The sequence below is a fragment of the Eucyclogobius newberryi genome, unplaced genomic scaffold (genome assembly GCF_026437365.1).
Source record: "Eucyclogobius newberryi isolate DKJ021-1_F unplaced genomic scaffold, fEucNew1.0.hap1 SCAF_9, whole genome shotgun sequence".
NCBI classification, from domain to species: Eukaryota; Metazoa; Chordata; class Actinopteri; order Gobiiformes; family Gobiidae; genus Eucyclogobius; species Eucyclogobius newberryi.
In genome coordinates this window covers 35,208,544-35,223,391 of record NW_027316532.1, presented here as the reverse complement: position 1 = coordinate 35,223,391, position 14,848 = coordinate 35,208,544, and the positions used below count along the sequence as shown (strand labels likewise).

At 38.6% G+C, this 14,848-nt stretch overlaps 2 protein-coding genes across 2 annotated transcripts in view; one reads left to right on the top strand and one right to left on the bottom strand.

Moving 5' to 3' along the window:
* polr2eb (RNA polymerase II, I and III subunit E, b) overlaps positions 1 to 14,848 on the top strand; it is a 311,979-nt gene that overhangs the window by 140,076 nt on the left and 157,055 nt on the right. The window lies entirely within an intron of this gene.
* ncanb (neurocan b) overlaps positions 1 to 14,848 on the bottom strand; it is a 110,266-nt gene that overhangs the window by 12,653 nt on the left and 82,765 nt on the right. The window contains exon 10 of the mRNA XM_072438482.1: positions 2,200 to 2,358. Coding sequence (XP_072294583.1) covers positions 2,200 to 2,358 — 159 coding nt within the window. The remainder of the gene's footprint in view (positions 1 to 2,199; positions 2,359 to 14,848) is intronic.

Sequence of the window (14,848 nt, the reverse complement as noted above, 5' to 3'; positions counted from 1 at the left end):
ATGCCAGAGGGTAAAGAGAGGAAGCTTTACGGGCAACCAAAGAAAATGTGTACGGATATTAGCATGCTAATGTTGTTGGCACTGACATAAGGCTATCCATTGCCAGACATTTAAGTCCGGGGGATAACAGAAAGCCTGCGGTAAAACACCCCGGCGACACCCCGGCTCCTGTCACCGCGCCACTTGGAAGCGGGATCGTTTCAAGCACAAATCAACAAGAATTAAAATGTAATAGTGTTTTGTTCCACAACGCCTCCGCAAATAGAGCTACAACCTCACTACGGCTAAGAAGTCTCACCTCCCCACACCTTACCGCAACAAATTGGATACGAAGAAATACAATGACAGTGTATTAAATGTAGTGTCAGAGAGGCTCACATCAGTGTCTACAGCCAAGTTTACTCGGATGAAATATCGACACACACATCAAGCCACCTCAGGATATGTTCTTTACTCACAGGAATGTACAATAAATACATTTAAGAGAAAGAAGCAGTGCACATTTATCACGGGGTAAGAGAAGACGCAGGAGATGTTTTGACAGAGGAAGTAATAATATGGAACATGTTGTGTTTGGAGTTACAGGGAGTCACAGAGAGCTTAGGCAGAGGCAGCAGGTGCACAGTGGAAAAGCAGCTGCTCAAAGGATAAACACTAGATTATTTTCATTACTCAGATGATTGGTGACGTGGTTGACTCGATGAGACCGGTTTGATGGGGATGTGTGTTGACGTTGAAGGGCAGAGTTGACTAAAGAAACTCTTGATTGACTGTGCATTGATACACATATTATGGTGTAGAGTTGGGAAAATATCTCAAAAACATAAAGGATTTCAAAGAGCTATATAATTATAATATAATCTTTATAATCCCGGTAAAATAACAAATCAACTACTACAGATCTTGGTTAACTGAGACACCACCAAATGATTTATCGACTAAAGACCTACAGCCCTGATTATTTCACTTAGAAAAGTAAAATGTTTTATTTGTCTCTCATTCATCTTACTCTACCACACTTTCAGTTCAGAGTGCTTTACCCAATGATCTTTGTTGACTGTATAAGTTATTTGCTGTTGAGATCGGCAGCCCAAAGTAAGATCACACAAACTGAAAAAGGGCCACAGTTTATGACGAGGCCCGAGGCCACTTCCTGATTAAGATGAAATGCATTTCAGAATGTCAATGGTTAATGACCATCTTGTTTATGTTGTATGGGGCCAATTAGATTTATTATTATACAATTATTATTTATTATAAACCTTGTTGTATGACAATTAGCAAACCAAGATATTTCAAGCTATAAGTGATCCATACACATGCAGAGAGAACATTTTTCACAAAGTGATGCCCATAACTCATTTTTTAAACCGCCTCTGCAGTAAATTTTGTAAGATAAGATTTGTTCCACAATGGGGAAATTCCAGTGATGCAACACAGATTAGGTACAGAAAAAGCTTAGGCACAGAAGTAGAATAATAAAAAAAAACAGATAACTTAGAAAAAACTCTATCCAACTATTTATTTATGTATTTTTTTTTTTTTGCTTGTAAATCTTCCAGATTAAAGCTTTTCTGTGTATCGTCTTAGTCTTTTTATCACTCATAACAGTTTTGAAAATGGGGCCCCATAAATAACGTTATGCATAGGCCCCTATCAAAGCTAGAAATTGCTCTGGCGGCAAATAAAAATCTGCTTCTGTCACTGTTGGCTTACTACAACAGGCCTATGAATATTGTAATTTGAGGTTAAAGTGATTTTATGTTAATGTTGGCTTAAGATTGAAGGTTTACTGAGGCAGATTATGCTATAATCACCTTTTATTAGACTTTTTACAACTTGGCAAAGATTTTGAATAACAACAGTGTGTCATGCGCCAACAATACATTTAGCATTTTGTTTTTCACAAAAAATGTAAATGCAAGTCTGGCCAACCTTTAAAACTGATATTTAAATTCACTCTGTATATGAGCCCTGGTAAAACTGGGACATTTCACTTTTTATTCTTAAAAATACTCTGACTCCGTCACCTTGAGCACCATTTCCATCTCTTTACCCCATAAAACTGCTCTGTCTTTGCTGCTTGATTGGCACTTTATCAGGCTAAATCATTGAACAGTGCAATCACTTTAGAACACGGCTTTTGTAGACGTTTCCTTTAAATGTATGTGTCTATTATGTGTGATGTCCAAATCCTACCTCTGATGAAGTGTTGCTCCGCTGCACTGTGGATGCTGGCCAGGTGCCCGCTGTGCTCCCTGCAGTCCTTCTCCGCGTCCTCCCACGTGTGTCTACGGCTGAAGTACCGGTAACAGTGCCCATGGAACTTCCTCCAGGAGTGCTCACAGCCCTCCGTGTCTGCAAGAAAGAAGATATATTTATTTAACATGCTGGGATAAATGACACGTTTTAAGATAAGATAAGATATTCCTTTATTGTCCCACATGGGGAAATTTCATTGGTGCAACGCAGGAAGATACAGAGTAGATACAGAAGAAAAGAACACTTATAGGAAGTTTGGGATTCTTCTTCATTCTTTTGTTAGTAATTAGGCAATCATTTTTCCTTGCATATGCCTCCTTGTTATAAAAACAACAAAACACTATTTCCTTTGTAAATTACCTGTGCCTTGCCTGATAATTCTTTGTTGGCGTGTGAACCTTTTCTTTTATTCTTATACCTAATCCCCAGCCAACCAATCAGAGCCTGCCTTTTTTACCTCTAAGACAAGAAGAACTTCCTCGACTTCTTCAACGCCTATTTTGCTATAATTGTCGAGCATAAATTTAAGTTCCAAAGTTTATCACCATCAGCCTTGCTTGTAGTTGTTATTAAGATTGCAGAAATAAGTTGATGTCTCTCATTTGTCCGGATAGAGATAAAGTTTCAGAGGTAGTAATCTGGACCATATTTTCAAAACTTCCTCGTAGACGCCAGTACCAAAGTACTTCCTTTTTAAGTAAACATTTGGATCATGCATGGTAAAATAGCAGTTACCGGTGCTATGCTTTTTGTGATGCCATTTATGACATTTCTCTGTCTATAAATTAAAAAAATGCATTTAGATGAAGTTCTTTCATCTAAATGCTTGTCTTTGAACCGTGTAAAGAGTCTGCTGCACAGATCTATTCATTCACACTCATATACATAACCCCAACAGCAAGTTACCATGACTCAATTGGCTCAAACAGAAAATGTAATAGCTTTGCACCATGAAGCAATAGTAAGCCCAAAGGCTAAAACACAGACATGCTCTTTTTATTGTACTACAAATAACAGTCAACTTGTCCTGGAGCACTCACTTGTAAAACTTCTCTTAAGTGTTGCTCTGCCTCTCTCTACAGATTCTACTTTTAATTCTCAGCACCTACGGAGAGACGGCCAAGTCCAGTGAAAGGGCATTTTAATCTATTGAAATGACAACAATCCTTTGAAATATTCGGTGGGTAATTAAGCCCTGTCAGAATCCTGTCAGCTCTACCCCCTTTCCCACATCTCCCCTGGGAAACATGCTGTAAGTGACACTCTCCCTGCTCCACACTATGACTTCTCCCGCACATGTCCTCAGCCGCTATGTAAATTAGACGGCTCAGACTTAACGTGTCAACTGTTCTCGTGGTGTGGAGAGCTGGGGGAAAAGGACTTTAGCTTCCTTTCTCGCAAATCTGAAGTGACACGGCTAAATTGGCCAGTGCAAATTGTGTCGTATGGGGCTGCGGTTAGTATGCAGCCGGGACGTGTTGCTGGCCTGAGAGTTGTCCATCCATTAGAGAAGGCACCTCTGTATTTGGATGCAAAATCAGGTTCACCAGACTCAACATCGAGGGGCTTCTCATAGAATAGACGGGTAGAAGCTGCGAGTGGATATTAACAGTTGCCTAAATATTAATCAGAGATACACTTATTTGATAACTGTACAATACTGTCCTGTTTGACTCGTTGTCCAATAGTTCTTTAAAAGCCAAATCTGTTTCACAGCAACAAAAATATTCTTGAGTCTTTAACTGTACTGCTATTAATAATATGTGTGGAAGATTATATCAAAAAGAAAAAAAAAGAATAACCAAAAGAATACTTTCTCTTCATGTATATGAGACATGTATCCTTGTCTTCAAATGCAATTAGTTTTTTGATACCTGTACTCTTCTCTTTTGAAGTGCATTTTCCCATTTTGGAACTTGATTACTCTGGTATGTCTTTTGTAAACTGCCATAATAATAATACAGCTGTGAATGCTTTGAATAGAAACCGTTGGAAATGCTCATCTCTCTGCCACACATATTCTTCTCTATAGCCATATACAACTGAAGAATGATGTATGTCATTATATTCATGTCTCCATACCCGATGGTCCCTTGACGATTGCAAAAAAAATAATATAAAATGCTGTGGACGCGCTCTCAATACAGCACGTATGAAAAGCAATTCTCTAAACATACAGTTGTGTCATGTCGCAGTCTTACCCAAGGTGGCAAACCTCAACCTGTGCATTCAAACAGAACGAGACGGTGAGCAATGCAAATATATGGGAAGAGGTGAGTGGAAGTGTCCAGTGTCCCATAGCAGTAGTTTGAATTCATTATTCATCTGATGGCCTGTGTGACAAATGCAGGGCCATTCTCAAAATAAAGTATGCAGCAAATCAATCTCTGAAAGGCACAGAAAGAGCAATAATATTTACAGTTATGTCTCTATGTTTTTTAACACAACATTTTCTATGAATAAAAATGACTCAACTCAAAATCACCAATAGGAAAATGTGATTAATTCTTTGTTTTTGAATTGTGAAAAGATTAATTGTCAAATGTAGAGGTAATTATATATTGTGCTTATACTGGAAGAACAGAATGTGCATTTGTCGTGTATGAAAACATTTTAATGTTTTCAAAGTTTTGTCCTGGGTGTGTTAAAATATACACTGTGAACTAAATTCACAGTGTGCATTCGGTTAACAGTGATTCATATTTCAATCCCTTTTGTTGTTTTGCTTGACTGTCTTTGAACCAGGGAGAGTGAAAATGCCACATAACCTTGGTAGTTATGTGGTATTTAATTATAAAAGTTATGTGGCATTTAACTTTGGTAAATACTTTGTAAAGTTTTTAGTTTAGAATTAAAGAGGAAAGACAACTCAAGCCAGTATACCAAGCTCATTAGCCTTATCCTTTAAAATTTGATTTTTAAAAATGGCTGATGTAAGATGTAACATTTAAAAACAAGTCATTTACATCATCAAGGTTTATATCACGCAAATCACAGAAAATAGGACGAGGAAAAGAGTGGATTTACATATATTTTTGAAGAACCCGTGCATGCTTTAAGCTTTTTTTAAGCTTTGCTTTGAGAAATGCCAAATGAATGACGCAAATCGGACACATTTTCATAAATGATCAAGTAAACTTTCTGTTCACACACACTGCACTTAATACAGCACAATTATTCCTTTACAATAACCTTCATAACCAATGAACGCTATGTAAAAACCTTGAATTATTTTGAAACTAATAATAATAATAATAATAACTAAAACTAAAATAACTAATAATAATAATAACTAAACTAAAAGAAATAATAATTAATAATAACTAAAACTAAAAGAGAAAGTTTGCAATGGTAAAATTAAAGATGTGCTTCAAAATGCATCAAAGATTTTCTCATTAGGATTCAGTTTGATTTAGATTTTTCTTAATTCGAGAGCGGTTTTGAGATGAAGATGGACATCTTACTTCAATCCTGTATTTGAGTGACTTGTGCAGTGGCTGTTTAGGCTCACCTACTGTATGTAATACTCATATTTATGTGTAAGCCTTTTCTATTCAGCTACAACACTAAAAAAAAAAACAAATAGTAAAAAGTCTACATGAGCTAATAATTACTTTTCATGTTAAAATGTAACAACTTTAACAAAGCTTGCATCTACCTGAGCGCCCTGCGACCTTGTTACCCTCCTCTATCTCATTTCATCCATGTCTGTTACTGTGATGATTATTCACAGTATCATTCTTTTACCTGCCCTGTTTTAGTCACAGGGATTGCCATTAATGACCTTGAGACACTAATGACACACAATCCCATTAAGCGTGTTAGTGTTATGTAGTGATGTGTTGGCTAATGCAATGCTATGGTCTGCGGTGGTTCAGGAGATAGTTTCACTCAAGTTGCAGTGTTGTTGGTCTGAGCAGGATAATACTAGTGATATATTATTAAACTATTGAAAATTATCATTGTTTTACAGCACAAAGAGAAAATTAAGTCATAGCCATAAATATAAAGCTTAATTCTTACACTTTTACAGTTACATGACATCCATGGTGTGATGCTGGTGACAGCCTGAAGCTTGACAAAACCATGAAACTCACAAATTGTTTAAAAGTATGACATTTGTGCTGTGAACTATATTGTAAATCCTCAGGAGTCCAGTGAGTTCATTTGCAGCTGTTACTACTGAGGCAAGATTAAATTAAATGTAATGGCTATATCAAAAACTTCATGGATCTAGAGTTCAGCGATATATGCAAATGGACTGTTTCTTTCATTAGCTCAGGCTCTCATGCACGGAGGTCTCCACATTGTACTAGCTCTGGGAGGGAGTCCAGTTTGGGCCATGTGAGGTGTAGAAGGGCCTGTTATCTGTGGGAACAGGGACAGCAGAGTCTGGGTGGGTGTCACCAATAGCCACACTCCAGTGACTTCATAAATAAAACACACACACACACACACACACGCACGCACGCACGCACGCGCACACGCACACACCTTTTGGCTGTGGGGTCCACTGCTTTGGATCCTGGCCCGGACTTTTCTCTACCTGGGCCTGATTTTGCTTTTATTAAAAATGTAATCTAGTCTTCAAAGGAAAAAAAATGGAAAAATGAAATTCTAAAAAGATCACCAGCCATTGGAAAACTCGTCTCCTCTACAAGAGTAGATGACTGTAAAGATATTGATACATATCAGTTAATAAACACATCTAACTGTGGGCAATATGTCAACATTTAGATAATATTGTGAATGTTGTTTTAAAAATAATGCAAAAGTCAAATATCAAGTGTATCATTATACAATTGATACACTTGAATGCAACAAAAACACTTAATTAAAAGTAAAAATTAAAAAGTTTATGTTTACAAGGTAATATTTATGCACTCTTGAGATTCATTTTACAAATATTTAACGTTTTTTTGATACAAAGTAATACATTTAAAGACATGTTTTAACATTTCTTGTGGATTGACAAAATATCGCCTGACTATCAATGTTGCCCCTCCTAAATACAGTTATACTTTTTAATTTTTTTGCAAGGGCCTTATCCCAATGACTTTGGTTCAATCTAAAGAGAACATTCAATCCCTGTGGACAATTCATACTGAATGACAATTTGAATGCACTTCTTTGGAATGTATGGTGAGATTGAATACCTGGGAGCGCATATAGACTCAACTTGGTGGTGGCATTCCTGTTACATCAACCTGTGTTGCTGAGGTACTGGGTGGCCAGATTTCAGGGACTAAACGTGTACAAAAGCACCAATGAAACATCCATTGTGGCTGAATTGTCCATGTATTTGTGAAAGTCGTGCTCCTCTGTTGACACAGTCTGGACTCCTCCTCTTAAACATCACATTTTACATGGAAAATTACTCTTGCCAAACCCGCAGACAATATTTTTCACATGCAGCTCTTAAAAAGCAAAAGTCTATGGATCTGGCAACACTAAGTTCTGGCGCAGCCCCCTAAAATGAATGTGCTCATTAATGAATGTGTTGTTTATTTACTATCACAAATCAAATATGCCATTTTGAGATTTGCAAACATTCACATGCACCATGCACCATACATTTACATTAAATTGCTACATATAAGAATGATAGAAGTCACTAAGTGCAGGAGTGGGAGGCGGACGCACAGCAACAAAGAGACAAAAAGCAGGGATAAAAAACAAACAGCGTGTCTCTGCTGATTTGCCTTCCCACTCGCTGCCACTGCAACTCAAAGCCTGACATCACATCAGCCTCTTCAAATATTTAGACATTACTCAAGATGTCTGCTTTTTTCCCCTCTCTCTCTGTCACGCTGGGGCAAGAGTAGGGGGTATGACGCAGCGATTAATATTCCCACAGACTTAGTGAAAGGCAGTTAGAAAATAAAAGGCCATGTGCTCGCGGCTGACTGATTGGGTCATTTATCCACATCCACCAGTGATATTTCTGCGCCTTTAGATCCCGACATGATGAAACGCACTTGATTTGAATAGAAAGGGTGACAGATGCCTCTGCTATTTGCAAGAGACCAGAGTCCTGAGCAAAGGGACAAAAAGAATGAGAACCCGACGACCACAAGAAGAAATTTATATTATCAGATGAATTTATTCTTATGGTTTTTTCATAAGAAACAGGAAAACTAATCTAACTTTCTTTTGATCCCAAAAAGACAATAAAGACAATTGACAGAGTGAATCATTTGAAAAACTTTTTTTCTTCTTCTTTCTAACAACTGTTAGAAAGAAACTTTCAAACTTCCAGTTAGGGTCATATAGGTGGCGACTGACAAAAGGTGAAAATATCTGCAGTTGTGGCTGAAGAACTGCTAATAGCTTTTATGAGGACAGAGCTGATTAATGAGACACGGTAACGGTGCAATTCTCACTATTAGAAGTAATGGATGTCACAGTAAAACAGCAGCAGAGCGCATCGTGCTTGAGCGATGCAGGTCCGTGGCTGTAATTAGCTCACGGAAGCGCAGATGATAGCACAGACCGGGTAAAAAAAAGGCAGCAGTGAATGTAGAAAAAATTACAGTAACTAAATATAAGGAAATGTACACAGTGATGTTTTAATATGAGAAATATGAGGTATCGAGGTCTTCATTCTCATGTTTTGCAGTCAAAGTGCTTCCAAAATCTCTACTCTAGTACTTTTGCTTATGACGTTAGTTTGATGTACAATTCAAGGTAATGAATAAGTCTGTAAGTTGTGACATATACATGAAATGCAATAGTAAGGGTTAGGGTTAAGATTAACTATCAAATTATTATTGGGTTGAAGCTCAGGCCGTTTCTTCTTTGAGGTGTATCTCAATAAAAAGTGCTTTTGTAAGACTTCAAAACTATCTCAGTGTTTTATTCCGCTCGAAAGTAAGCTATAAATACTTGAAAACAATTTCTACTGCTACTATACAAATGCTGAACGACTTAGGCATACTATTGTGATTTTTCTGAAAAATGTTGTGATTTCAGTTTGATTTGAACAGTTGAATGTATAATATTTGAAAACAAAAAACGAGCTGCGGTAAATAATAATTATATTAATTAAGTAGTCAGTTAGTATCTTACGGACTCCTTAAAGTCCTCTAATATTTATATATTAGGGGCCTTTGGTAATCTGTAGTTGGCCATGCTGCTAAGCTCCAGATCCTCTGTTTCACCATAAAGCTAAAAAAAAAAAGGCTACCCAGGATAAACATAAAAAAATATTGTTCTGGTCTTTCATTTGTTAAACGATGAGCCTAGCTGGGTTCTGTTCTGTGCACATTTTAAAGATGTCCAGGTGCATTCACATGACTGAAATCTGAACTTTAAATTAATCCAAGACTCCCATGTATTTCAGGACATATTCATAGAGGTCAAAACTACAGCGTTAGCAGACTTTACGCAGAATAAGACAAGATATGTTGCTGTTTGCAAAGGACTTACTGTAAATAATTGCAGCCTTGGCCGCCTGCTAATTGTGACCATTAATTTGATTGTGACACATCTTGCAGCCCTAAACTAGCGTGAAGAGAACGTTTGATTTGAGAAATGTCTTTTGTGTACTAAAGTATGGAAGAGAAATCTTATTATTGCCCTCTACACTTCCAATTAACACAATCAATTTGGATAAAAGAGACGCACAAAATTGTTGCTCATACACGTACACCGCTTTATCACTGGATATGTGCTGTGTTGTTACGATTCACGCTATCTTCACGTCACTTTTTTGATGTTAAACGTCGTGTCTTCTGATTTTCCCTTTCTCCCTGTTGCACTGCTCTTCTGTGGCAGCGCTTGTACACAGAGCTGTAGGAGTGTGAGCGACACTGATCCGGCGTGTGCAGTGACAGTAGCATCTGCTCTGCTCCTCATTAGTCTCACTGTGCAGCCCTCACCACTCCAGCTCCTGTTGTCTCTTGCCCAATCTGCACCACTTCTCTCATGTCTTCAATGTCCGTGTACATACTAAGTCCTCACGATTCTCACCTTGTTTCCTTATTGTGTACTGTGCTCTACTTTTCTTTAGGTTCTTGTTTAGTTTTTGTTTTCCTGCCAGATTAAATGAGGGTGCCACGGATGAGTTGTCACAAGAGCGGCTCCGTTTTGCTGCCCAGAACAATTTGTTTCACACAAGACTGTTGTGGACGGTGCAATGGTGTAAACATGTTGGAAAGACAAAGATAGAAACCTTGCTCTCTCTGCATGAAACAGCAAAAAAACGCCAAAACAGCAGATGTAAACAGATGTGTGAACTAATGAGGACAGATCTGTATATTTCCATTAAAGCATCAGTGAGACGAGAAGAAAGTTTTCCTGTTCTTTTGTGCCATTAAGGATGCAAATGATACAAAACTTGATGCGGTTGTGCACTAAAATACATGTGCATGCCATGTTTTATGAAAGAACTTCAGATCTGTTCTGTGAATACTTACTGTACATACTGTTGAAGGACATTTTATCAGGTCCCAAATTATTGACACACTGTCTTCAACAAGATTTGTATTTGTAAGAGTGCAAGGTCATTTGGCAAACATATAAAAGATATTACATTTCATAGACAAATATAATACTTTAATACTATAATACTACATTTAAAAAGGCTCAAATAACAAAGTACTATGATGGAGGAGTTTTCCACATCCTTAAGCCTCATGATGCAGATGTGCTGTCACTGAAATAAGGTTTCCCCTGAAGGTTGTGGGTGCGATGTCACCGATTAGACAGTTTGTTGTGACCTAATCTATTTTAGAGGTCTTTAACAATATCTGCAGTTCAAATAAGCTTGGAGTTGGCTTATTCTTTATTTTGTTTGAGAGGCAATAAATATATAAAACATAGTCTAATTGAACTACCTTTTCCAACATACCCATTATAACCAAATATGTCTTTCTAATCTAATACTTTACACAATTTACTAATTTTACAGGGTGGACTGAGCAGGATCAGATCAAAATACAATTTGCATTTTGTCTTTAGAAGCAGCAAAGTTTCAATTGCAATCTTTCACAACACTTCGTAAAGTAGTGTTTTCAATACTTGAATAATTTCTACACCAAAAACTTAAATAATACTTTAATTGACCAGATGTATCGTTACTTTTACTCAAGCAGTTATCACTTCTGCCCCCAATTTAGTTCCATACTTAAATAACAAGCGGTATATCTCTCAGTGACAGCATCTTCTCCGACGTAACTTTGGCCTGACCCTCATGACACGCTAATAAGCTCGTCTGTAGATATATAATGAAAAGTCTTATAGGAAATTGTCAATGAAATCCATTAAATATAATGGCAAGTATATTATATCTCTGCTCTTGTCCTTGGCGTGATAACATTTCTGATACGTGCATTATACAAGATGCGTCATCGTGGATGCGTCGCATCAGACACGCTGCCCAAAAGTAGACCCGCAAGCCAGTGAAAATGAGTAAAAAACAAAAGCCTTTGGAGAGCGTTTTTGCAAAGTGGAAAAGGCCAAGTGAGGAGCAGACGAGGAGCCAGCGGGGATTTTGGACACGTCTCCTGAGCCAGCATTCTGCAACTGCTACGCAATCACCTGTTCTTACTTTTACAAGAGTTTGAGCGCTACTTCCCGTGCGCAAAAGATACGCGAACAGCGTGTCAATGGATCCATGACCCATTAAACCGTGCGAATCGAGCATGTGCAACAAGAGGATCAGCTGTTGGAGATTGAATGCAACAACTCTGCACATTCTGGATGAAAATCAAGCCAGAATATCCTGACATCGCCACAAGAGCACGAAAAACCTTACTACCATTTCCAACATCCTCTCTGTGTGAAGCGGGCTTTTCTGCAGTTACGGCAACAAGACAAAACTAGAAACACACTGCAGGGGTCATTGTCTCCCAACACTCCAAGATGGGACCATCTCATTGCACAGAAACACGAGCAGGGCCCCCACTGATTCAGCGGTGTGGTGAGTTGTAATTTTTATGCACTTATTTTTGCCAGATTTATCTGATGAGCTTCCACCAGTCAGTGAGGACACGTGTAACTGTACGTTATGTTACTCCAATTCGGATCTTTTGGTATGGTACACTTAATAATGCCTTCCGAGCTGAATCGAATGAAAGCCTAAGCAAGTTAACCTGACCGCGACATAACCTGGCACACCGGGCCGTGAAAATAAAACCTACATTATTCAGGTCCCTGGTGCAAAAAAGGTCGGGGACCGCTGGACTAATAAGTTACTTTGAGCAGTCGCCCATGCTCCTATTTCACAAATCTGGGTTGTTTTGCTTGTAATTTTGTGAAATGAAATGACAGTACTTGGATGGTTTCTTGTGGCCATTGCTACAGGATACATTGTGAGTGTTACATTTGAAGGTCTGCAATAGTTGAAAGAAGTTTTGTGGCGTTTGGAAACATCTGCAACAAACAAAGCCTTACAGAAAATAGACAGATGTAGAGAGACTGAAACTATTACAGTCAGAAATTCACAGCGCGTAACAAAACCTCCCGCAGTTCTCCGCAGATGAGAGACGTCTGCAGTTGCAAGGAAAGATGCAAAAGGAAGCAGGAGTGACAGCACAGAGGAAGAGGAAAAAACGCCACATTGACATGAAACAAAGGTGTCTACAGTGGAGGAAGCGCAAAGGCACAAATCCAAACTCCAGCGAGTACACATTATTGCTCTTCTCCCGGGAAAGAAATGCATGGAAGAGACAGAAAACGCAGGATGAAAGATAAAAACCTCTTTCTGTCAGGCCACACTTCAGAGGGTTTAGGGAGGGGATTTGGTTTGCAGCTCCACTGATGAGGCAGCGGGCCAAAAAACTGCAGGACACGCACTACAATGAATGCTGGGAGTATAAAGATGACAATGGAACAAATGAGAAAGATTGTTATTTTCTATTTACCAAAGTCTATCCGGCTTTGAGAAATGAACCTAATGAGAAGGAAAACCCAAATGCAACCGCAAATCAATCAAAGCAGAAATTCCCTGCTACACCAGGAAATACAGACAAATTGGTATTCTTTTGGGGCAAAGAAATAGGAATACTTAACAAGGCAAATCATAACATCCTTTGTTTACACAGTAAAAATACATGCATTTTAGAGTAGTATAAATTTGGCTCTAACATATGATCCAACTCAAAACATGTAACACTCTTTCATCCAGAAAAGTTGAGTGTGGGAGACAGCAGGTGGAAGAAGTACTCAATACGAGGCGAGCGGTGTAAGCTGGCGTATGCTATTCACACCAAAAGCCGACAGGCCATTCATAAAAATAGTTCACACTGATTGGCTGAACGTCACAACAGCAGAAGAAGCAGAAGTCCAGTGTTCAGTAAAGCACAGTCCTCTTTCTCATCCACAAATGTACAAAGCGCAATTTTGCGCATGTTTTTAAAAAACAAAATAGTCCATATTATTCTTAAATTAGGCCGAAGTACGGAGGTTGGCGGAGCCATTTTTGTTTTTTGTTCGGGTTGCACAATACCGCTCTGAGATTGGTTCTAGTCCTGCTTGCGGGCCCTAAATGACTGCAAATGAATCAGCGGGAGCCTAACAACATGCATTCTCAAAATTACGCAAATTCATCTTGCTGGCAAGGTTACCGGTACTAATTTCCATCCGTTGTCGCGAATGCACTCTCACAAACACACTCTCTTTCATACACCAGCATACATGGACACTGGAGGCAAGCTGGGTAAAGTGTCTTGCCCAAGGACACAATGCGTTACCTCCCCTCTGTGGCATTCCAGTGGTCTCCCATCCATGTACTATCCAGGCCCATGCTTAGCTGCGCTCTGCTGAGATTGGGCTTTGACAAGTCATTTTAATACTTTCATTTAATGGGTAAGTCCATGAATAAAGCTGTGGTATATTAAACAGTATTGTAATTCATTTTTGGAAAACAAGAAGAGCAAGAGATGAGCTGAGCTTCTGCCGACCACCACGTACCACTAAATAAATGTGACAAAAGGTCTTTCCTTATTTCAAATTGGTCTTAACATCCATTGGCTGCACAATAAGAAGTCATCTCTCTCAATATATTCACTAAACCTTGTCAACTTCCTATTATTGACTCTCAGATGGGATCACCATGGTAACAGGGGGAGCCAGAGATGGAACGAATCAGCAGGACTACAGCTGTTAGCTAAACAACGGAAAAGTCAAATGAGGCAGATAAACTGAATGCTGGCTGATTTGAGTTCATACACCAAGGCTGAACATAATGGGCTTAGACAGGTGTACTGACTGTTCTTTGTGGATTCTTCTGGTGAGTACTGAGTGAACATTTTGTCCTGACTCCTCATCTAGTTTACATTTAAAAAGCAATGGTCAGTACTAAAACTGGTCCAAGGAAGCTCCATGCTGGCTTGTTAAAGGAGGTATGAGACTTAAAATTATGATTAAAAATAAATTTGCATTGATAAGGCTGGTCAAGGGATAAGGTCTTCAATGTTTAATGAGCATATTTGATTCTACATAACATCAAGCTAGGAACAGGCAGAAGTGGCACATATGTGACTGTCTGTGCCACTGATAAAAGCAGGATAAGAGCACCAAGAAAAAGGAGACTTTAAATTTACACAATCAGACCTGCTGGTCCCAATCAGCCGTGAAGGCAGCG